Source organism: Sparus aurata, chromosome 20, assembly GCF_900880675.1.
Source record: "Sparus aurata chromosome 20, fSpaAur1.1, whole genome shotgun sequence".
In the NCBI taxonomy this organism is placed as follows: Eukaryota; Metazoa; Chordata; class Actinopteri; order Spariformes; family Sparidae; genus Sparus; species Sparus aurata.
In genome coordinates, this window is record NC_044206.1 from 27988028 (window position 1) to 28009566 (window position 21539).

At 45.8% G+C, this 21539-nt stretch overlaps 1 protein-coding gene across 1 annotated transcript; it reads left to right on the forward strand.

The window, feature by feature from the left end:
• Nucleotides 1-89: 89 nt before the first annotated feature.
• LOC115571813 (kinesin-like protein KIF20A) lies at nucleotides 90-20934 on the forward strand. Its single transcript, XM_030401431.1, has 31 exons — nucleotides 90-156; nucleotides 1000-1104; nucleotides 1938-2018; nucleotides 3506-3625; nucleotides 3769-3907; nucleotides 4404-4588; nucleotides 4711-4753; nucleotides 4860-5005; nucleotides 5095-5167; nucleotides 11072-11183; nucleotides 11379-11450; nucleotides 11535-11681; nucleotides 11763-11925; nucleotides 13126-13437; nucleotides 13524-13627; nucleotides 14015-14135; nucleotides 14206-14323; nucleotides 14424-14485; nucleotides 14676-14796; nucleotides 14887-15078; nucleotides 15177-15301; nucleotides 15479-15652; nucleotides 15893-16035; nucleotides 16132-16277; nucleotides 16354-16428; nucleotides 16509-16780; nucleotides 17248-17382; nucleotides 17632-17694; nucleotides 18004-18094; nucleotides 20299-20435; nucleotides 20594-20934. The coding sequence occupies exons 2-31, from the start codon at nucleotides 1000-1002 to the stop codon at nucleotides 20675-20677; spliced, it is 3861 nt and encodes a 1286-aa protein (XP_030257291.1). The 5' UTR covers nucleotides 90-156; the 3' UTR covers nucleotides 20678-20934.
• Nucleotides 20935-21539: the final 605 nt, after the last annotated feature.

A 21539-nucleotide genomic window follows, 5' to 3' on the forward strand; every position in this document is an offset into this window, starting at 1 on the left:
AGATCAGTTCATCATTTATTATCATTTTAATCAAACTGTATACTCTCGAGAGATCGTGTCCGAGATCTGCGTGACGTCACCCAGTGCTCGACATCTGATTGGACCTGCCGCCTCAGTTTAAAAACTAAACCGCGGAGAGGAGGGAAGCAGCCCGAGGTAACGTAGCAGACTTCCTGTCCATGTTTTAGTTTTAAATACTCTGTCTGGTGAATAAAACGCGTCCAGAGTGACTTTAGGTTTGACTAAATGTCTATTTAAGCTTTAGAACTGTTATTCAGTATGTTTTGTGGTCAAAAGACGTTAAATCTAAACTAAAACACGCGTGTGTGCGGTATTTCAGTGTTAGCTAGCTGTGGCTAATGCTAACAACAGTAGCTTAGCTTCAGTGTTTTCTGCTAGTTACGGTTGTTTGTTGTTCTCAGTAACGAGGAACTTCACCTAAAACTCTTCACATTTCAAACTGTCTCCCTGATATCTGCTCGCTCACATCAGAGATGGTCGTAGATGAAGACGTGTTTAAATCATCACATTCTGCTGGTAAAATGTGCTGATATAATCTCCATCACACTCAGCCTGGTTAAAGATATCAACCTGAATGGTTTGGCTGTTCAGATCGAACAGATCAATATATTGACCTGTAATGGATCAATGTGTGGTGGAGCTGAGGTTTGATTTCCAGCAGATTTGAAGGGACAGGTCTACATTTCCCCACAGAACAGATGAGGCTGTGACATTGTGCACAATCACAATCAGAATCACTTTATTTGTCCCGCAAACGAGGAAATGTCACAGCGGCCAAAGGACAGAAATATTACAATAAACTATAATAACAGTAAATGAAACAATGATAAAAAGGCAGGACAGAGAACAGACTCATATATATATATCATATTGTATAATATGAACAGTACTGTGAAGTTGAGGACTGATGTTTACATGCTGTGTGTGTGTGTGTGTGTGTGTGTGTGTGTGTTTGTGTGTGTGTGTGTGTTTGCAAAGATGATGGAGTCTTGTTTAGCCGGGAAGCCGGAGAGAGTCGGTCCAGTGGAGGTGGATGACATCAGGAGAGACCTGCTGGGTGAATTTGCTGCTCTGCCAGCGCAGGTCAGTCTGTGGTTTACTCTGTCTGTCTGTCTGTGGTTTACTCTGTCTGTCTGTCTGTCTGTCTGTCTGTGGTTTACTCTGTCTGTCAGTCTGTGGTTTACGCTGTCTGTCTGTCTGTCTGTCTGTCTGTGGTTTACTCTGTCTGTCTGTCTGTCTGCCTGTCTGTGGTTTACTCTGTCTGTCTGTGGTTTACTCTGTCTGTCTGTGGTTTACTCTGTCTGTCTGTCTGTCTGCCTGTCTGTGGTTTACTCTGTCTGTCTGTGGTTTACTCTGTCTGTCTGTCTGTCTGTCTGTGGTTTACTCTGTCTGTCTGTCTGTCTGTCTGTGGTTTACTCTGTCTGTCTGTGGTTCACTCTGTCTGTCTGTCTGTCTGTCTGTCTGTCTGTGGTTTACTCTGTCTGTCTGTCTGTGGTTTACTCTGTCTGTCTGTGGTTTACTCTGTCTGTCTGTCTGTCTGCCTGTCTGTGGTTTACTCTGTCTGTCTGTGGTTTACTCTGTCTGTCTGTCTGTCTGTCTGTGGTTTACTCTGTCTGTCTGTCTGTCTGTCTGTGGTTTACTCTGTCTGTCTGTGGTTCACTCTGTCTGTCTGTCTGTCTGTCTGTGGTTCACTCTGTCTGTCTGTGGTTTACTCTGTCTGTCTGTCTGTCTGTGGTTCACTCTGTCTGTCTGTCTGTCTGTCTGTCTGTGGTTCACTCTGTCTGTCTGTCTGTCTGTCTGTCTGTGGTTCACTCTGTCTGTCTGTCTGTCTGTCTGTATGTCTGTCTGTCTGTCTGTGTTGGTGTCTGCTGATCTCAGTAGATGTTGGAGTGATTTCTGTCTTTCTCTCTCTTCAGGACAGCATTCCATCACAGTCAGAGAACCTGCAGGTCTACCTGAGGGTTCGACCTCTCACTGCAGCTGAGAGCGACTCCCAGGTAACACACACACGCACACACACAAACACACTCTGTAGAAATAAGTTAGAATAAATGGCTGGACACAACATCCATCCATCCACAGCCAACCCTGAGATTTAAGAAACAGGAGCGACTTCAGAACCAAAGCACGGGTCTGAGAGCTCTTCCTCACAAGACGGAGAGTTTCAGAGACTTTTAAAGAATGAAAATAATAAGTTCACTGCAACAGAGGGAGAGAGAAACGATAGTGTAGAGTGTGTTATGAAAGCTGATGGTTATCATCCTGTCTGCATTTGCTTATATACACTGTTGAAACCTACCTTATTAGTTTTATTAAAGAATGATAATGTGTGAAGTTTCTTGTCTGTCTGGACTTAATATTGTTTTGATTAATCAAGTTAACCAATAAAGTCTTTTGCTGAGATTTTTACCTCACGTGAAAATCTCCCACTGTTGCTGTCAGGAGTGATTACAGCTGCAACACTGTTGATCCACCTCTCAGTCAACTGACAGGAAGTTAACTGACAGGAAGTTAACTGACAGGAAGTTAACTGTCAGGAAGTTAACTGACAGGAAGTTAACTGACAGGAAGTTAACTGACAGGAAGTTAACTGTCAGGAAGTTAACTGACAGGAAGTTAACTGACAGGAAGTTAACTGACAGGAAGTTAACTGTCAGGAAGTTAACTGACAGGAAGTTAACTGTCAGGAAGTTAACTGTCAGGAAGTTAACTGACAGGAAGTTAACTGACAGGAAGTTAACTGTCAGGAAGTTAACTGACAGGAAGTTAACTGACAGGAAGTCAACTGGCAGGAAGTCAACTGTCAGGAAGTTAACTGACAGGAAGTTAACTGACAGGAAGTTAACTGTCAGGAAGTTAACTGTCAGGAAGTTAACTGACAGGAAGTTAACTGGCAGGAAGTCAACTGGCAGGAAGTTAACTGACAGGAAGTCAACTGACAGGAAGTTAACTGTCAGGAAGTTAACTGTCAGGAAGTTAACTGTCAGGAAGTTAACTGACAGGAAGTTAACTGTCAGGAAGTTAACTGACAGGAAGTTAACTGACAGGAAGTTAACTGTCAGGAAGTTAACTGTCAGGAAGTTAACTGACAGGAAGTTAACTGACAGGAAGTCAACTGGCAGGAAGTCAACTGACAGGAAGTCAACTGACAGGAAGTTAACTGTCAGGAAGTTAACTGACAGGAAGTTAACTGTCAGGAAGTTAACTGTCAGGAAGTTAACTGACAGGAAGTTAACTGTCAGGAAGTTAACTGACAGGAAGTGTTTGTTTGTTTTTTAGACTGTTGGTAATAATAATAATGATAATAATATCTGAAGATGTGACTTTGAGCTGTGGGAAAGTAAAACTGACATTTCTTCCTCCTGTTGTTGTTTACTTGTGTACTTTGTACTCATTGTTGTGTTCTTCTTGTGTTGACTGTGTTTATTCAGGCTGTCTGTGATCCAGATTTGTTTAATCAGCGCTGTTTTCTGTCCCTCTCCAGGAGTGTGTGACCATCGAGGGACCGGACACTGTGGTCCTGAAGGCTCCCAGGAGCTGTCAATCAAACCGACAGAGCGAGAAGTCCCTCCCACAGACAGCACAGAGGTTCACCTTCACCCAGGTAGCTGTGACATCACCTGTCTGTCTGTACTGAAGACTTGATCCACATGTTTACACAGATACAACTACATGAAGACGCTGTTTTCTTTTTTAATCATTATTTCCTGGTTGACAAAGTGACTTTGTGGTTGTTGTGTCGTCGAGGTGTTCGGTCCGGACGCCGGTCAGAAGAAGGTGTTTGAGGGTTCCGTTCGGGGTTTGGTCCGAGACGTTCTGGATGGAGGAAACAGTTTGGTGTTCACCTACGGAGTCACCAACGCTGGAAAAACCTTCACATTCCTGGGTCAGAAACACAACCTGCAACCATCAATCTATTGATTGAGTGTCAGTCAGTTGTCCTCTTGTAAAGACAACATGGCTCAGCTCTCCAGTTCCAGCTCCTCACATGAATATTCTGTGGTTCCCTTCGTCCTGTCTGATGATGATGATGATGCTTTTTGAGCTGTTAGTCAGACAGAACGAGACATTGGAAGGTGCCACAGTCCATAGCTTGCTCAAACTTGAATATTGCTGTTTATAGGAGCTGCTGTGCTCTTTCCAGTTTGTCCCTGTTCATTTCCTCTGCTGACCATCAGTGCATTTTATATCCACTGCAACAGTGGATTTGGTTGTTTCTCTGTTTTAAATCAAGTCTCAGCTGCTTCAGTTGTTTACCAGAACGCTGCAACTCTGTTTTACTGTGAAGCTCCAGAACTGTTCTGTGGACTACGAGACTTCACCTGACTTTATATCATCAGGAGGGAAGAGAGGTTGACCGGGCTTTCCTGTCTGTCCCTCAGGTCCGGATCACGACAGCGGTCTGCTGCCGCGGTCTCTGTCGGTCATCTTCAACAGTATCGATGGTCGTCTGTACGGTCGAAACGATCTGAAGCCTCAGCGCTGCAGAGACTACAGCAGACTGACTCCAGACCAGCAGGCAGCCGAGAGCAGCAGCAAGAAGAACCTGCTGAGGCTGCTCAAAGAGGTCTCTCTCTCTCACACACACACACAGACACACACGTACACACACACGAAATATAGTCCCACCACCTGTGTACAGTGTGAGGGTGAAGTGTGAACTAGTGTGTCTCATGTTTGTCTCTGCAGAGCGACAAAAGTCTGATGTCTGGAAGATTGACTTCTCTCGACGGTCAGTGAGATTCAGTTTGAAGACAGAACATTTGGGAAGTCAAGGCTAACACAAAGTACTCAACGTGTGTGTGTGTGTGTGTGTGTGTGTGTGTGTGTGTGTTCAGGCTCGTCTGTCAGCACTGACAGCAGCGTCAGCAGCGTCTCTGAAGCCGACAGTTTCTGTCTGGACGTCACCTCAAACGTTCGTTTCTCTGTCTGGGTTTCATTCTGTGAGATTTACAACGACAACATCCACGATCTGCTGGAACAGGTAACACACACACGCAGAGACAGTCCTCACCACAGACACTTAAAGTAGTCCAGCTGTGATTGATCATGTGATTGATCTGTGATGTTCAGATTCCCAGTGGACAACAGAGGAGGACGGTGCTGCGTCTGTCTCAGGATGTCAAAGGAAACTCTTTCATCAAAGGTAACGCTCAGACAGGTGTGAGCTCTGATGTCACTCTTAGCTTCAATGACCGGCCAGCTGACGGACATCTTACGCTTTGTGTGATACATTATGTATTAAGGGTGTCACTATTTATTTATTTATTTTTTTTAATCAATCGAAATTAAGTCACAATATCAAACTTCGGATTACCAAATGGAATCGTCGATGCTGCCACGCCCCCATGTAACGTCCAGCCGGCTTGCCAAGCGTTAAAAAACACGTGTTGAAGTGCTGCGAGTCAACCTCCTCTAACTTAGCTACTAGCTAAGTCAGTAGCTGTTAGCTGCAGCCTGCCAGACGATAGCATGGTGTTACACCGTTCCTGTTCGGCTCCCAGGCCGTGGTCGGGAAGCTCAGGGGAGGTGATTTCCTCCAGGGAAGTTTCCTCCAGCTTTGCTGTATCTGGAGGAGCCGTGGCCTTTATTCACAGCCGGACTGCAGACTGTACTGTACACTTTATTACTGTCGCTACTCCTGCTGCTCCTTTAGCTTCTCCTTCCTCTCCCATTCATTCACTGTCCGCAAGTATGCACACTCCCTCACTCTCGCTCGCCCACTCACACCTGACGCACACACACCTGACGCACCGCCCTGTTCCTGAAAGGAGCTTCGCCACTCTTACATTGATGGCAACTGCAGATGCAGGAGGCCCATCGACAGAACTTGAACCTGCTCCTCTTTCACTGAAGTTGTTGATAAATGTTTTAAATTTGACAATGTAGTGTGGTACATTGTCAAATTTAGACAAAAGTCAAATATTATATTGCATAAAAGTCTAGTCTAAAAATGGCACAGCAACCTGTGCTTTAAAAAAATTAATGTAAAAGAGTCATTCCATTTAAATGGTGCATTTTGAGTCCCCGTCACCTCTGCAAGTGTATTTTATCTACTGGGTCACAAAAATTTATATTTTAACAACTTAACATATACAGTAAAATTTCTTCTTTAATACAGTGTAAAAAAAACATTAATAACATTTTATCTTTTATGAGGAATTGTATTGTTTTTTTGTTGACACCACCTATTTTCTCATGTCCCTAATGGCCTTCAATGAAAGTATACTTAGAATATACCAAATAAAACTATAAAAAAGCCTACACATTTTGATATAAACTTAAACATCTATCTGTGCTTATTCGTTAGCGATATTTTTTTTCAAAATTAATTGATTATTATTCATTAAAATCACATTATTTAGTTCTGTACCTGAGTAACCCCTCAACCCCGTAACACAAATGATTCTCCCCCCATAAAAACAATGGTATGATCCATATGAGCACGTACACCAGGAAGTGACATCACTCAAGTCTTTTGGACAACAGGACACCAAAGACAGCCAAGTGGCTCCCTTCGTTTACTTTATTTTGGTCATTTATCTTGTGACACTGTGGTCGTCAAACTCAATGACTCAACACCGTCACATGAAAAAAAGAGAGAAAACTATTACTTATGAAAAAAAAAAAAAACATTTCAAGAATACATGCTAATTCTGAATGTCATGCATGGCATATGCTCTCTCTCTGGTATTCACTATGTACTGCGGTGGCCATTTTGTGCAAAAATCACAACCCCGTCACACTCAACCCCGTTACGTGTTTGAGTGTAACGGGGTTGTGAGATTGTGACGGGGTTGTGATTTTAAGACTTCGGTTGTTAAGTTATCCAATAATTGAAATTAATTATTATCATATTTGATAAACATTCTTTTACCACATGCATGCTGAATGTATATATATATATATATATATATATATGTATATATATATATATATATATATATATATATATATATATATATATATATATATATATATATATATATATATATATATATATATATATAAAATATGTTCCGTGTTTAAGCTGTGAATAAAGGCCCCCACACACCGCCCAGACTCAAACCAACAGCCAACTGCCTTTATCCAACCACTCTGTTGCCTCTTGTCTGACCCGTACAGCAGAAAAGTTGCACTGTACACACCACTTGGACGTGCTGCCAGCTCCACAGTAGCGTGTATGTTCCACGCTTGCGCGAGATGCGATAAGCGGGTGGTGCTACATGAAAACGGGAAATGACGGAGCGGCGTGCATAGAAAAACAAAGCGCACACAGTATTCCGCCCCTCCCAAATATTACACTGATTAGCTAGCACACCGCCAATCAGAATGGTTGCGTTCTTGCCATATGACCAATCAGAGAATCCAATGGCTCAGACGGACAAAAGCCAACCTCCTCAGACTTTGCATGTTGAATCGGAGCAGACAACATCCGAAAGCTTCCAACGCAGCTGAACACACCGAACAGATTTGTTCCAACCTCATCCGAGTCTCCCCAAACGCTTCAGACGTTCCTGCCTTAAGATGGCAGAGAGGCAGAGGAAGTATCTGGCACGCCTTAAAACTGATCCAGAAAGAAGGGAGAAATACCTGCCGAGTGAACCGAGACCGAGTCTGTTCCGGTCTGAGGAGATCCGGATACGCGAGGACAACAAACTGGAATCGGAATCTGTGGATGTCCGTGTGTAGCTAGCTAGCGCCGGCGCGTCCAAAACCGGACTTACGATAAATAATGTCCACCAAGCTTTTCCCGAACATTTGCGTCACATTTGCTTTGTATCTGGTGCAGGAAGAAACGGTAAAAACAGGCTTTTGTCACGAAAGTGTCCACAAGCAGCAAGTGTTTGCAAGCAAGAAAACACGTTCCTATTGGTGGAAAAAGGCACCACACCAACCAATCACAAACTTATATGGCAAACCATGTGATTTAGTTGCTGAGGAACAGGGGAAGTTGTGGGAGGGACGCCGGCAGAAGAGAGACAGCAGTGGTGACGGTGATAGAGACAGCGATAGAGATGGCGAGTTTTTAGAGTTGAGAGATTTGTGACATATAGCGTGTTTGGAGTGTATAGTTAGTGTGTAATGTAGTGTAGTGTGTAGTGGAGTTGTTTTTTTGTGTTGTGAGTCAAAACAATGAGGAGACTGCTGAATGTTGAGCAGGCGGTGCCTGAGCCTGAGGCATTGCCTGCATTGAAATGTAAATAGTTACATGTAACTTTGTAAATTTCAAAAACTCATGTACAAATTTAGCAAACAACAATTTATATTTGCATTACAAGTGCTAAAAATTGTTCGTTAAAAATATTTGTGTATTTCACAGTAAAAAATCAAAGTTTTTCTTACTCTGATTTTATGTTTTTTGTGCTTTTAGGTCCAATTGTGTTAAAACAGTATGTCAAAATGATAAAATAACTGTACAGTCACACATGTGAGGTTGTACCTAAAATATTGACACCAAACAAGGCAAGGTGAATAGATTTTAAAAGGAAATATAATGGTAAAATCAAAAGTAGTCAAAAACGGCAAAATATATCCCTGACGTCCCACCTTCAAACACAGCCTCATTTGGCCATCCATGAAAAGCTACTTAACCTCCGACTTTTCTATAGGAATACATGCTTCCTACGGGCACTGCACTAGTTGACTAAACAGACACAAATACACAGATACAGACAGCGGCTGTATGATATCAATTGATAAGGACTACACAGTAGTGGCTGGATATTGTTGCTGGACCCAATTCTACACCCCTGATTCTTGTGGTAACACAATGAAATACAATGTTCATAGAAAATCCTATACAGTGAATTTGAGAGTTTAAAAAAAACAACTATTTATATGTTAAGCTGTATTTGTCCCTTCAACCCCGTTACCATCTTCAACCCTGTTACCCTAGTCTCAACCCCGTCACACCTACATTTTCATATATTATTTTAAAGAAATTAATTAAAAAGTAATTTAATGTTTGTTGACATCTGTTTAAAATGTTGAGAGCTATCACAAACTTATTGATTTTGGCGAAGATTCTTCAGTTAAACTACACTTTTGATGAAAAATGACAAGAGCCCTTTCACAAAAAGCGACATTTCAGGCTTTAGTATAGCAAAAAAATTAGATTTTATATAATTTTTGTATTTACAATCAGTGAATTAGTGTGGAGGACATCGAATTAATATGAAAACATTCATTTCTTTAGAAAAACATTTTAGGATCATATTCAGAAAGCTTCCATTTTGTACGTAACGGGGTTGAAGAATAACATTGCCCAGATCTTAAAATAATGACCAATAATGATAGACAGCTAATGCCTGAGATGGGAAAATATGTTTTTCTGATAGTTAAAAATATCGTTAATGATGTGGGGTATAAATACAAATGATACATTTTAGTAAAAAATATGAAAATGTCAAAGTCCAATTTGAGCCATTCTCGTGGAATGACTCAAAAACCGAATCGAACCGTGACCTTAAAATCAAAAATGTAATCGAATCGAGGATTTGGAGGATCGTGACACCCCTACATATGTATGCATGAAGAATATGTGAGGAGAAGTTTTCATTCTTTATTTTCACAAATATTCTGCATTGGAGTGTCCGGACATCGTGTGGGAGTGTCCGGACATCGTGTGGGAGTGTCCTGGCCTCGTGTGGGAGTGTCCTGACATCGTGTGGGAGGGTCCTGACATCGTGTGGGAGGGTCCAGACATCGTGTGGGAGGGTCCTGACATCGTGTGGGAGTGTCCTGACATCGTGTGGGAGTGTCCTGACATCGTGTGGGAGGGTCCGGACATCGTGTGGGAGGGTCCGGACATCGTGTGGGAGGGTCCTGACATCGTGTGGGAGGGTCCAGACATCGTGTGGGAGGGTCCTGACATCGTGTGGGAGTGTCCTGACATCGTGTGGGAGTGTCCTGACATCGTGTGGGAGGGTCCGGACATCGTGTGGGAGGGTCCGGACATCGTGTGGGAGGGTCCGGACATCGTGTGGGAGTGTCCGGACATCGTGTGGGAGTGTCCGGACATCGTGTGGGAGTGTCCGGACATCGTGTGGTAGGGTCCTGACATCGTGTGGGAGTGTCCGGACATCGTGTGGGAGTGTCCGGACATCGTGTGGGAGGGTCCTGACATCGTGTGGGAGGGTCCTGACATCGTGTGGGAGTGTCCGGACATCGTGTGGGAGTGTCCTGACATCGTGTGGGAGTGTCCGGACATCGTGTGGGAGTGTCCGGACATCGTGTGGGAGTGTCCGGACATCGTGTGGGAGGGTCCGGACATCGTGTGGGAGGGTCCAGACATCGTGTGGGAGGGTCCAGACATCGTGTGGGAGGGTCCTGACATCGTGTGGGAGTGTCCTGACATCGTGTGGGAGTGTCCGGACATCGTGTGGGAGGGTCCTGACATCGTGTGGGAGTGTCCTGACATCGTGTGGGAGGGTCCGGACATCGTGTGGGAGGGTCCGGACATCGTGTGGGAGGGTCCGGACATCGTGTGGGAGTGTCCGGACATCGTGTGGGAGTGTCCGGACATCGTGTGGGAGTGTCCGGACATCGTGTGGTAGGGTCCTGACATCGTGTGGTAGGGTCCTGACATCGTGTGGGAGTGTCCGGACATCGTGTGGGAGTGTCCGGACATCGTGTGGGAGTGTCCGGACATCGTGTGGGAGGGTCCTGACATCGTGTGGGAGGGTCCTGACATCGTGTGGGAGTGTCCGGACATCGTGTGGGAGTGTCCTGACATCGTGTGGGAGTGTCCGGACATCGTGTGGGAGTGTCCGGACATCGTGTGGGAGGGTCCGGACATCGTGTGGGAGGGTCCGGACATCGTGTGGGAGGGTCCAGACATCGTGTGGGAGTGTCCTGACACAGTTGTTAAGGACAAGTGTGAGACGTTTGTTGGCCACATCAATGACTTAAGTACAGATGATACAAACACCAAACTAGTTTAGTAATAAACAAAATATAACAAAATAAAGATGTCATTTTGATATTATCTGCTGTGTGTGTGTGTGTGTGTGTGTGTGTGTGCGTGTGTGTGTGTGTGTGTGTGTAGACCTGCGCTGGGTGCAGGTCAACAGCTCTGAAGAAGCCTACAGAGTGATGAAGATTGGGAAGAAGAACCAGAGTTTCTCGTCCACCAGACTGAACCAGCTGTCAAGCAGGAGGTCTGACAACGTTTCTGCTTCCACCAACACTCAAACATCTTATTTTAATCCTTTAATTTTACATGTTCACCTTTCAAACAGTTACTGTTCTCAGTTCAACACACACATTCAGGTTTTTTTCTTGTATTGCTGAGCATGCAGCTCTATGATGAACAAACGTTTTACCCTGATGACTCAGACTGAATGTCTCTGCAGCCACAGCATCTTCTCCATCAGGATCCTCAGAGTGGACGACGTCGGAGTTCCCAGAGTCCTCGGCATCAGCGAGTAAGATCACACAGTTTACACTTCAGCATGTTTCTGCCTCAGACACCTTCAGTGTGGGCTGTAGATGATCATTTGTGTGTTTAGGCTGGCTCTGTGCGACCTGGCCGGGTCTGAGCGCTGCTCTCGGACTCACAACACCGGAGACAGACTGAAGGAAGCCGGAAACATCAACAGCTCGCTGCTGACGCTCGGGAAGTGCATCAGCGCCATGAAGCTCAACCAGCACGCCAAGTAGGACGACTCTGTCAGCTTCAGTCAGAGCTCTGATGTTTGAAAAGACTCCAGCATGACTGATGATCCGTGTCTCTGCAGGTTTCAGCACCACATCCCCTTCAGAGAGTCCAAACTCACCCACTTCCTGCAGTTCTTCTTCTGTGGTGCCGGCCGGGTCTCCATGGTGGTAAACATCAACCGGAACTCGTCCTGCTTTGACGAGACACTCAACGTCCTCAAGTTCTCCGCCCTCGCCCAGAAGGTCAGCACACACACACACACACACACACACACTTGTGATTGGCTTCAGAATTTGACGACTTGTGTTCATGACAGTCGTGTTTATGTTGACTGTGTTGCTGTGAGTTTATCACATGTTCAGACGTTCTGATCCGCCTGTCGTCCTCCATCATCGCTGTGTCAGATGATGAAGATGAAGGTCGTCGGTACTTCTTCAGTCTCTAAACGCTCGTCTGACGTGAACGACCGCTCAGACTTTGACTAACTAACATGATGAGCTTCTCTCTGAGCTCCAGTCTGCAGCAGAGTCACTGTCAGCTTCTCAGAGATCCACATGATCAGACCTGCAGCTAAACTTAAATTATATGCTTATTAGTTTCTTCATTAATCCATAAATCAAAAACATTTCTGAAATTATTTAAAAATGCCCAATAAACTTTCCACGGTGACATCATCAACTTGCTTCTTTTCAATTAACAAGTGAAAAGTGTTTATTTATTTTACTGACGAATAAGACGAAGAAAAACTGCAAATCAGGAACTAAGGAGGCCCAACGATCAATTAACAGATCAATTCATCGACTATAAAACTTTTTTAGCTCGACGTTGCTATAAAATGTGTGTCAGGAAACATCAGAGAGCTGACAGAGATCAGGAAGCAGTCACAAATCTGCGGGGAAGAACTTCAGACTTTAAACCTGAATTGTGACGTTGAAGTCGGTGGACACAAACTGAACCAGAGTCACCAGAACACTTCTGTCTCCACAATCTCCTCTGGTTCGGTCCAATTAAATCCTCAGTTCACAGTAACATGTGAAAGTGTTCTGTATCTACACGCTGATGATGTCATCATACTCTCTCTTTCTGTCCTCTCCCGATGTGTCTTCTGTCCCCGGAGTCATAGTCCCGGTCAGAGCCGCTGTAAATCACCTCTGTACTGTAAATCACCTCTGTACTGTAAATCACCTCTGTACTGTAAATCACCTCTGTCTTCACACTGACCTCCCTCACTCTCAGAAATTGAGTTGAAGTCCTGGTCTGAGGTCAGTCAGTCCCGGTCTGAGTTAGTTATGCTGTCACCTTCAGTTTTTTGAGCTATCTTCAAATTCTGGCCATTTGTTGCAAATCGTATTATTTTGAAAATAGTAATTAGGTCACGGAGCAGTGGATCGTTTCTTTAGCTGTCAGATTAGCTGAGCACTGTACCTGTCTTTCTTGTCCAGGTGGTGGTGTTGAACTCCAGACCGGTGGTCCCAGACGACGCCCCCCACAAGGCGGCCATGGAGCTGTCCATGATCATCGACGAGGCCGACCAGCGCAGGAATGTGTCTGGGCGGGGCAGGAAGAGCTCGATGGTTGCCTGGGACACGAGCCTGGAGGATGTGCTGGAGGATGAGGATGGTGAAGATTGGGAGGAGGAGGAGGAGGAAGAAGACGAGGAGGAGGAGGAGAGTGCGATGGAGGGAACAGTGCTGGAGGCAGGAGGGGAGGAAGACGAGGAGGAAGCGGACAGGACCATGGAGGAAGAACAGAAGGTAACAATCCTAGTTCAGCTCTTATTAAAGAAAAATCTGCAGTGATGAAGGTGATGAGGTGGATGTTAATGTGTGTGTGTGTGTAGTCTGGCAGAGAGGCGGCGCTGCGTCTGGTTCTGGAGGCTCAGATCAGAGAAGAGGTCAGCGCTGAGTTCATGGAGCTCTTCAGCAAGATGGAGAAAGACTACAGGTAACGGTCCTGGTGATCATGTGACCAGAACAGTCCACAGAGCGACACAACTGAGGGATCTGATCACAGGTGGACAGCTCAGGTGTGAAAGAACACATTTAAGATCCGATCACTCAGAACACATCCAGAGCCGGTCTGGACCGTCTACAGAACTGTCCTCTGTAGAAGAAGTCGACCACAACAGCACCAGACTCCATTAACAAATGTAGTGATTTTAAGAGATGTTGAGTTAAAACAAACTTTACAAACATTATGAAACTCTGACCGATTCTAACTCATTGTGTCCTTCATGTAAATTCAGCATTAAATCAGAAGCTGTGTCAGCTATTGTGAGTACGTCTTTGAGTTTGTAACGAGATGAAACTGACTGAAGATGTTTTATGTCAGCGATCGTCTGGAGAAGGAGAAGGAGATCCTGGAGGAGAGAGCCGAGAAGAGAGTCGAGATACTGAAGAACCTCGTCAGCAAGACGGTCGACCTGTCTGCTGTCGCCACTGACAACAGCAAGGTGACTAAAACACACTCTGTTTATTACTGATTATTATTATTATTGATTATTAATCATGGTGGGTTTGTAGGAGCAGCAGACGGCTGCGTTGGAGGGATTCATCAGCTCGTTGACTGAAGACCTGGAGAAGATCCGAGAGGACGCACAGAGTGTTCACCACTGTCTGACTGAACACACACATGCTGCAGGTACACACACACACACACACACACACACACACACACACACATTCTGAGTGCTTCAGGTGATGTAATGTCGACCTTTGACCTCTGTGCTTTGTGCCTGCAGAGCTGGAGGCGCTACGCTGCAAGAACCAGCAGTTGCATCAGGAACTGCAGGAGGCCAAAGAGGTTCTCTAGATTCTTCTTCTGTGGTGTTTTGGTGTCTCAGTGCAGCTTTTGACTGGACTGTAGAAGACCGGGTCTTTAAACTCAGTCCAGAGTGATTTGTGTGTTCAGTAAAATAACTTTCCTGCTGAGCTTTACATTGTTCATGATCTGTGGTTTAAATAAAGCTTGATTGGATCTGTTTTATGTCCAGAGTCTGCAGCAGCAGCAGCAGCAGAGGAGGACAGGAGGAGACGAGGAGAAGGAGGAGAGCAGGAAACGGCAGCGTGAGTCTCTGGAGGAGGAGGAGAAGGACCGAGGACCAAGGAGGAGAGGTGAGAGGAGGGAGAGGAGGAGGTGGGGGAGGAGGAGGAGGAGGGTTCACACTGTAGAGCCTTTGTTGTATTCTTGTTTATCCTCCTCAGTGGTTCTGGAGGAGGAGATCTGGAGGCTCCAGGAGGAAAATGACAAGAAGGAGGAAACTATCGTGGAGCTGAGAGAGAGTGAGGAGAGGAGGAGGAGGCCGCTGGAGGAGGAGCTGAGGAGACGTGAGGAGGAGGTGGAGGAGCTGAAGAAGGAGCAGGTGTTGCTGGAGCAGAAGGTGCAGACGTTGACAGGTAGGAGCTGAGCCTTTAAATGCCACACTGCATGTGGACCGCCTGCTGTGCATGTGCACTGAAGTCGTCCACATGCTTTTGTCCTCCTTCTCCTGCAGGTCTGGACGAGTGTCCGAACTGCGACTCGGTGTTCTCGTCTCTGGAGTCGGAGCAGAGAGAAACTTCCAGACTGACGAAGGAGAACAAAGCTCTGGTGAACGGTATCTTCCAGCTGCAGACAGAGGTACAGCTGTTTACACTCAGGTGCCACCTTATGTGTACACCTGTGCTAAGGTGAATGTTGAGGTTGTCAGACGGTCACTGTGGCTCTGCTCTGACTGCATCGACTGCTTCATTAAAGTCGACACAGTGACAGGACGTGATAAATGTCAACTGTTCTAACCTTTTCTCATATTGTCAGGTGTCCGGCCTCAAGACGCAGCTCAGAGAGCAGACTGACAGGTGTGACAGCCTATCAGAGCAGCTCAACGCGGCAAAGACCCGCCTCCAGAGCCTGGAGAGCCAATCAGAGGAGAGGGTTGACACCATCAACAGTCTGACACAGGAAGTGGAACGCCTGAGACAGGAAGTCAAGGTTCTTGTTCCTGTTTAATTGATCCATCGTCTATTTGAAATGTTATTGATTGAAACACAGCAGAGTGATGACGTTCAACTGATCAACTGATTGATTATCACCTCTTCTGTTGTAATCAATCACGGCGGCCTCAGACTAATCATGTGTCACACAAACTGAACACGCCAGCTGTTAAACAGTCTCAACACTCATTGATTGATTGATTGATTGATTGATTGATTGATTGATTGATTGGTTCAGGAGGAGGAGGGGCGGAGCAGCAGCAGCATGGAGGAGCTGAAGAAGGAGAGCGAGGTAGCGCTGGAGCGATCAGCTCAGAAATCCCAACAGATCCAAGATCTGCAGAGAGAAAAGAGGGAGCTGCAGGAAACTCTGACACACAGGTAGATCAATACTGTGATCAGTCAGGTTTATTGATCAGCCATCAACAGAACCAACAGCTGATTCACTATCAATGATCTCTACGTGTCCCTCTGCAGCGAGAACAGGTGTGTCGAGCTCAGAGAGGAGTTAGCCAATCACAGAGCAGAATTATCCCGTCAGCTGCAGAGACTGAGGGCGGAGCTTGAGTCTGAGGGCAGAGCTCTGCGAGGGAGGCTGGAGGAGGCGGAGAGAGAGAAAGAAGGTGAGCTGACGAACAAACACGTGAAGCAACTGTTCCTGTTGTAACCACGGTAACCAGCATGTGATCTGTGTGTCAGAGCTGCGGCGGGCGGCGCTGGCGAAGGACGCGCTGGTGGAGGAAACGTACAGACAGACGGAGGCTCTGAGACGAGGTTTCTTCATCACTTATTGGTTTTATTGATCGTTTAGCAGCTGAGATCAATCTGAACTCTGTTTGTTTCACCTCCGTCAGAACTGGAGCGACTGAAGGAGGAGCTGCAGAGGAGAGAGGAGGAGGAGGAGAAGGAGAACAGACAGGTGGAGCAGAGGAAGGTGACGGTGGTGGAGGAGCTGAAGGAGGAGATCCAGAGATTCCAGGAGAGGAGGGGGAGACAGCAGCAGCAGCAGCAGCAGGAGCAGGAGGAGGAGGAGGAGGGGGAGGAGGGGAGCAGGGAGTTTGCTGCTGTGAAGAGAGAGATGGAGAGACTCCAGAGTGTGAAGGAGGAGAGAGAGACCAACCTGCAGGTGAGCTGTTACCTGCAGACGGTGATGTAGCTGGTATCCAGGTGGACCGGGTCGCTCCATGGTACCGTGTGTTTACACGTGTTGGGGAGTTCTGCTGCATGCTGATGATAAACTGCCTCCTGTGATGTCACTCTGTGGCTCAGGTGCATTGTGGGTCATGTAGGTTTGTAAAGGATTAAGAGTGTGGAATAAAAAGTCTCTGGTCAGCTGCTTGTTTCTAAACTGTCCATGATGAGTCCAGCAGTATTACAGTGTCCAGGAGTGTAAGCTGGAGCCTACATTACCCACAATGCAACAGTCAACAGTTACAGATTTCCTGTTTTGCTTGATATATATCTTAATTAACTTCATTATACATTTTCTGTTGATGGACTAAATGATTCATCCTATAACGATTAACTGTGCGCGTGTGTGTGTGTGTGTGTGTGTGCGTGTGTGTGTGTGCGTGTGTGCATGTGTATGTGTAGAGGTGTGGTGGGCGTGTCCTTCTTCCAGAGCAGGACGTTTGTGTCTCTCCTCTGAGGTCCAACATGGCCGACAGGAAGAAAATCCCCAAAACTACAGGAAGAGAAAGGAGGAAGAGGAAGAGCTGCGAGGTGGAGGTGTGTGTGTGTGTGTGTGTGTGTGTGTGTGTGTGTGTGTGTCTGTGGTGTCGCATGATATTAAAGGAACATTTCATTGATTTCAAACTACAAATATAAACCAGTTTTTAAAGGAATCTCTGCTTTCAGTTTGTTTAAAATAAAAACCTTGGTGTGTGTGTGTGTGTGTGTGCGCGCGCGTGTGTGTGTGTGTGTGTGTGTGTGTGTGTGTGTGTGTGTGTGTGTGTGTGTGTGTGTGTGTGTGTGTAGGACCTGGTGTTCAGTGAGAACAAGAGGAACAGATTGAGAGGAAACACTCAAAACAACAAACAGGTGAGAAACAAAACAACATTGAAGAAAGAAAGAAAAGACTTCCTATCATCAGACTGATCACTGATCAATAAATCTCTCTGTCTCTCTCTCTCTCTCTCTCTCTCTCTCTCTGTCTCTCTCTCTCTCTCTCTCTGTCTCTGTCTCTCTCTCTCGTCCTGTCTGTCTGTCTGTGTCTCTCTCTCTCTCTGTCTCTGTCTCTCTCTCTGTCTGTCTCGTCCTGTCTGTCTGTCTCTCTCTCTCTGTCTCTGTCTCTCTCTCTGTCTCTCTCTCTGTCTCTCTCTCTCTCTCTGTCTGTCTGTCTGTCTCCAGTCTTCTTCTGTGGTGAAGGAAAACAGAGACGTGACCCTTCAGAAGATTGGAGAGTTGATCCAGAGCTCTCCGTCCATCCTGGGCAGCAAAGGTCAGTGTGTCTTTGACTTCCTGTTGGACAGCGAGGAGGACGCGGTGTCTCTGACTTCTTGTCTGGTGTCTGTTAAAGGAGAACTTCGGTCGATTTAAACATGCAGCTTCATTGCTCAAGCTACCCTTGACTTGCCAGTACCGAAGACGCGAACACATTTGGTCCAGCCATTACAGAGCTCCGTGAACGAAGACTTAGCATTGACAGCTAACAGCATGGGGTCAGAACTTTACACTGTGTTTTAAGCGTCTTAACATGCTCCACATCTCACACCAAAAGTTATGCAACATCAGCAGACACCTTAGCACACAGCACTGTAGCGTGTATGACTCAAACTGAATAAAAAAGTAGTTAAAACAGTGTGTTTGTGCAAGCAGCTACTTACCTGTTTGTTGACATCCGTGTGTTCCGGTAGCTAGACCAAACTAGTCAATCCGTCGAGCGTGCACTTACTCCCTCACTGGCGGAGACGGAAACGTAATCCAGCATTTTCGTGTTTCTGTTCATAATGTACATGTCCATGTTACAGCCTGTCATGAGCCATGAGCCTTACAATAGCCTGTTAAGCCTGTTAAGTGCACGCTCGATGGATATGCTAGTTTGGTCTAGCTACCGGAACACACCGATGTCAACAAACAGGTAAGTAGCTGCTTGCACAAACACACTGTTTTAACTACTTTTTTATTCATTTTGAGTCATACACGCTACAGTGCTGTGTGCTAAGGTGTCTGCTGATGTTGCATAACTTTTGGTGTGAGATGTGGAGCATGTTAAGACGCTTAAAACACAGTGTAAAGTTCTGACCCCATGCTGTTAGCGTTCAATGCTAAGTCTGCGTTCACGGAGCTCTGTAATGGCTGGACCAAATTTAAATATTCAAATTAATTTAAATAGGGCCTGCACCGGGGATTCCCCTCTCTGCACCATCAGATTCACACCATGAGTAAAGGGAAGAAGCGCAACTTCACCAAGTCTGAGCTCGAAACTCTATTAAATAAAGTCGAGACGCGAAGGTCTGTATTATTTGGTAGCCTCTCGTCAGAGATAAACACCCCAAAAAAACCGACATGTGAGTGGGAGTGTGTGTGTGAGGCAGTGAACGCTGTGGGGTCGGAGCAGCGCACACTCACTGAAATAAAATATTTAAAAATGGTCCGACGTGAAGGTGAAGCGGGCGGGGGGACAGGAGTCAAATGAAGGAGGAATACAACATGTGAAATAGGTTTAGTTTCCTTTGTTCATGCACCACTTGATTGAATCACTATTGCTTTTTTTTTTAAGAAATATATGATAATAATAATAATAATAAGTGCTACCGTTAGTGGGAAACAAATAGAAGGACAAAACAACTTCATTACAACGGTTGACAAGACTGATCACACTTATTAATGACTGCAGAAGTGCGCCGTGGCTGCTGCAGTGTCACATTTCCAACTTTTATTGACACAAATACTGAACACAAGGAGACAATACAGGGCTTGTTAGATAACTCTGCCGCTCTATTTTCACTAGGGCGAAACAAATACACATATTTGAATGCACGTGCCCAAACGGGCTCCAGCAACACTGGCCTCGCCTCGGCAACCTGAAACGACTCATGAGCCAGTTGTCGTCATTTGCCAACAGATCTTCTCGTTCTCTAACATCCTCTCACGTCTGATATAACCATTTGCGATGTCTTCTAACAAGGCCAAGGCTGCCATTGTTAATGCCATTTTTTCATCACTTTTATATCCATCCATATGATTGCAAACACGTGTGTGTTAATTGTCCATTAATGTGTCTCTGATGTGCACATTACTCTGAGGACTAATTGTTTTCACATAATTAACAGTTTCCCAGCATCACCTCTGAGTGTCGCCAAAGGAATAATAGCTGTAGAAACGTGCGTACGCCAGCCATGAAGCTGGCGTGGGACACCGCACATTTCCACGGTCATTTCACTTTTAATACATCTGAACGTTGGCGTGGAAAATGACGTACGCCACGTTTTTGTGCGTATGCAACATTGATACAGGAGGCCCCTGGTCTGTGATGTGTGTTGTGGTGTTGTTGCCCGGTCAGCCAGCAGAGGGCGCTGCTGCTCTGAGTCTAGAAGAAGACCTCCAGCTCTGTTCTGTGACGTTAGTCCAGCCTTGACATGTTGATGTGGAGCTGTTAATGTTGGTAACAGCTCCTGGTGTGTCCTCTCTGTGTCTCTGCAGCTAAATCCATCATCGGTCTGGTCAGTGGACGTCCAGCGGAGAAGGAGACGCTCGGCACGGCAACCAAACCAAAACGAGGACGGAAGAAGCTTTTAAAGACGGGCGCCTCGTCTCCGCTGCTCGACTCTCCACACATGGTGAGACAGAGTGAGCGTCAGTGTTTATGACGAGCGGTCTGAAGTGTGGGGACGATTGTTTATAGTGACGTTAACATCGTGAGGACGCCGATGCATTTCAGAGACGTCTGTACGAGGATGTGACGGTTTCATCTGAACTTTTGCTGTTTTTGCTCCAGATGTCAGGAGGAGCAGAGGAGGAGAAGGAGAGCGATCACCTGATCATCAAGAGACATCTGCGGTCCAAGACCTGCAGGAAGTGACATCATCATCATGCGACAACACTACTCAGGTCTCAGACGGGATCCAAACCACTCAGGACTCTGAGAATAAAGCTTTTCTCTTCAGTGAGCCTGAAGAAGAGTTTGTTTTAAATATCTGTACAGTTTGTCTTTCTGTCTCCTTTTACATTTGTACTTTGTGATTTGAGGACTTTTTTAATTTCTGGGGGTCAATAAAGAGCTGAGAGAACAGTGCAACAATCCTCTTCACTTTCTGAGAAATAAAAACGATTCCCAGCCTCCGTCTGACAAACGCTCATCTGTCTGCTTCAGATTCCTGCAGGTGATGTTTCTACGGTGGCTGAGAAGATCCAAACTCACTGAAACGCCACAGACACAGAAATACTTCTGTCCGTCTCTGTTCCATCTTGTTCAAATAAAACTCACTCGATATTAAAGAACAACAAATTATACCAACGTCTCGTCACAATCAGTTCTGAACTCCTCCAAAGAATCAACAAAAATAAATCCACTGAAATAAAACTAATTAAAAAGAAAACCGACCAAAATAATAATTCTCACAGAAAACACTCATGAATGAAAACTAGCCGTTTTTATACGGGGCAATAAGCCGCCAATGTGGCCGTTTTTTTGGCGGCTTGGTCCACGGATTTAGACAGCGGGCGGCAAATCGGGGGTCTGTTCTGGTCCGCCAATCTGCCGCCTCCGAGGGAACACTTATTTCCACCTCCATTGCTGTAAATCTGGGGCGTCAATGTGCCGGCCTCTGTGTGAGGTGGGTGGAGGTGTGGATGACCTGCACTGTTGTGCGACCCACAGCCGGGGAGTTTTAAAACCAGGAAACAGCTGATCACAGCAGTCAGTCCATCACTTCATCCGCGGA